The sequence below is a fragment of the Camponotus floridanus genome, unplaced genomic scaffold (genome assembly GCF_003227725.1).
Source record: "Camponotus floridanus strain SB8 unplaced genomic scaffold, Cflo_v7.5 scaffold122, whole genome shotgun sequence".
NCBI lineage: Eukaryota > Metazoa > Arthropoda > Insecta > Hymenoptera > Formicidae > Camponotus > Camponotus floridanus.
The window spans coordinates 626,872-628,437 of NW_020229240.1; the positions used below are offsets into that span (position 1 = coordinate 626,872).

Genomic DNA, 1,566 nt, shown 5'->3' on the forward strand with positions numbered 1-1,566 from the left:
AATAATTCTAAGTGGTTGGTCAACATCAGCAGTAAAGACATACCTGACACGGTTTCTGATTTTTTGAGCTTGGGTGAGAACTTTGCCTTGCCTATCGAACAAAAACAAAATAGTGACCGCACTAATTATGTTTTGGACGTGATCAAGAACTTTGAAGTGAGTAGCAACATCCTGCCCACTGATACTATCGAAACAACTCGGATTTCAGTGGCTAATATCCTTCAAAGATTTCTTGCTACAAAGAAACATATTAATTTTTCAGACCGTTATATCCTTAATTCATTCGCTGTTTCTAAAAAATATTTACGCGAAAATAATAGTGACATTATGGTCACAAGAGCTGACAAGGGTCAGACTACTGTTGTCATGGATAAAAAAGATTACTTCGATAAAATGTATCTGCTGCTGAATGACCAAACTACATATAAACCTTTGAACAAAGATCCTTTGAAAAAATTGACTAATAAAATTAATGAGTTAGTAAAATCATGGCGCAAAAATAATTTGATCAGTGAGTTGACATATAGAAACTTAAATTGTACGAACGGTAATTTACCGCGATGCTACGGTCTGCCGAAGATCCACAAAGACGGTTTTCCATTGAGAATCATTGTATCTGCTTTGGGAAGCCCTGTGTACAACGTTTCGAGTTACATCCACAACATTCTGTATAAATCTATAAAGAAACCAAATTCATTTATTAAAGATAGTTGGTCCTTTGCTCAAAACATAAAGAACACAGTCATTAATGAAGACAACATCATGATTTCTTTGGATGTGACTTCGTTATTTACAAACGTTCCAAGGGAGTTAGTTGAAAACGCCATTAAAAAACGCTGGGACGACATTGCAAAAAATACTAAATTTAATTTATCTCAATTCTTATTTGCAATTGACTTGATTTTGGATTCAACTTGCTTCTCTTTTAACGGACGTTTCTATGAACAGATCTTCGGCACACCCATGGGCTCTCCACTGTCACCTATCTTGGCAGATATGGTGATGGACGATTTGGAGACACAATATCTTAACTCACTGAACTTTACAGTTCTCATGTATTACAGATATGTAGACGACGTTTTTACAATTGTACCACGCACAAAAATTGACGATATTTTAACCATTTTTAATAAGTACCACAAACGTTTAAGATTCACGTACGAGAAAGAAATTGATTCTTCGATTAGTTTTCTCAATGTTAAAATCATTCGGTTGGGAACAAAACTTATCACCAATTGGTTTAGGAAACCCACATGGTCCGGGAGATATATTAATTTTTACTCGAATCATCCGTTAAAATATAAAATTAATAATTTAGATTTATAATTTAGTTGACCATGCCATTTTATTATCTGACGACTGCTTTAAACAAGAGAATATTAAGTTAATATATGATACGTTAGTTAATAATTGTTTTCCTGAACACATTATTCATAGACACATTCCAAAAAGAATCAATTTTTTAAACAATCGTGATTGCAATGACACCGATGACACCAATTCTACTCATCCAGATAAAACTCATTTTATCACTATACCATACGTAGAGAATACGAGTTAAGATCT

At 33.7% G+C, this 1,566-nt stretch overlaps 1 protein-coding gene across 1 annotated transcript; it reads left to right on the top strand.

Moving 5' to 3' along the window:
* Positions 1-327: 327 nt before the first annotated feature.
* On the top strand, positions 328-1,326 carry LOC112639971. Its single transcript, XM_025415551.1, has one exon. It carries the CDS (start codon positions 328-330, stop codon positions 1,324-1,326), a length of 999 nt encoding a protein of 332 aa, XP_025271336.1.
* Positions 1,327-1,566: the final 240 nt, after the last annotated feature.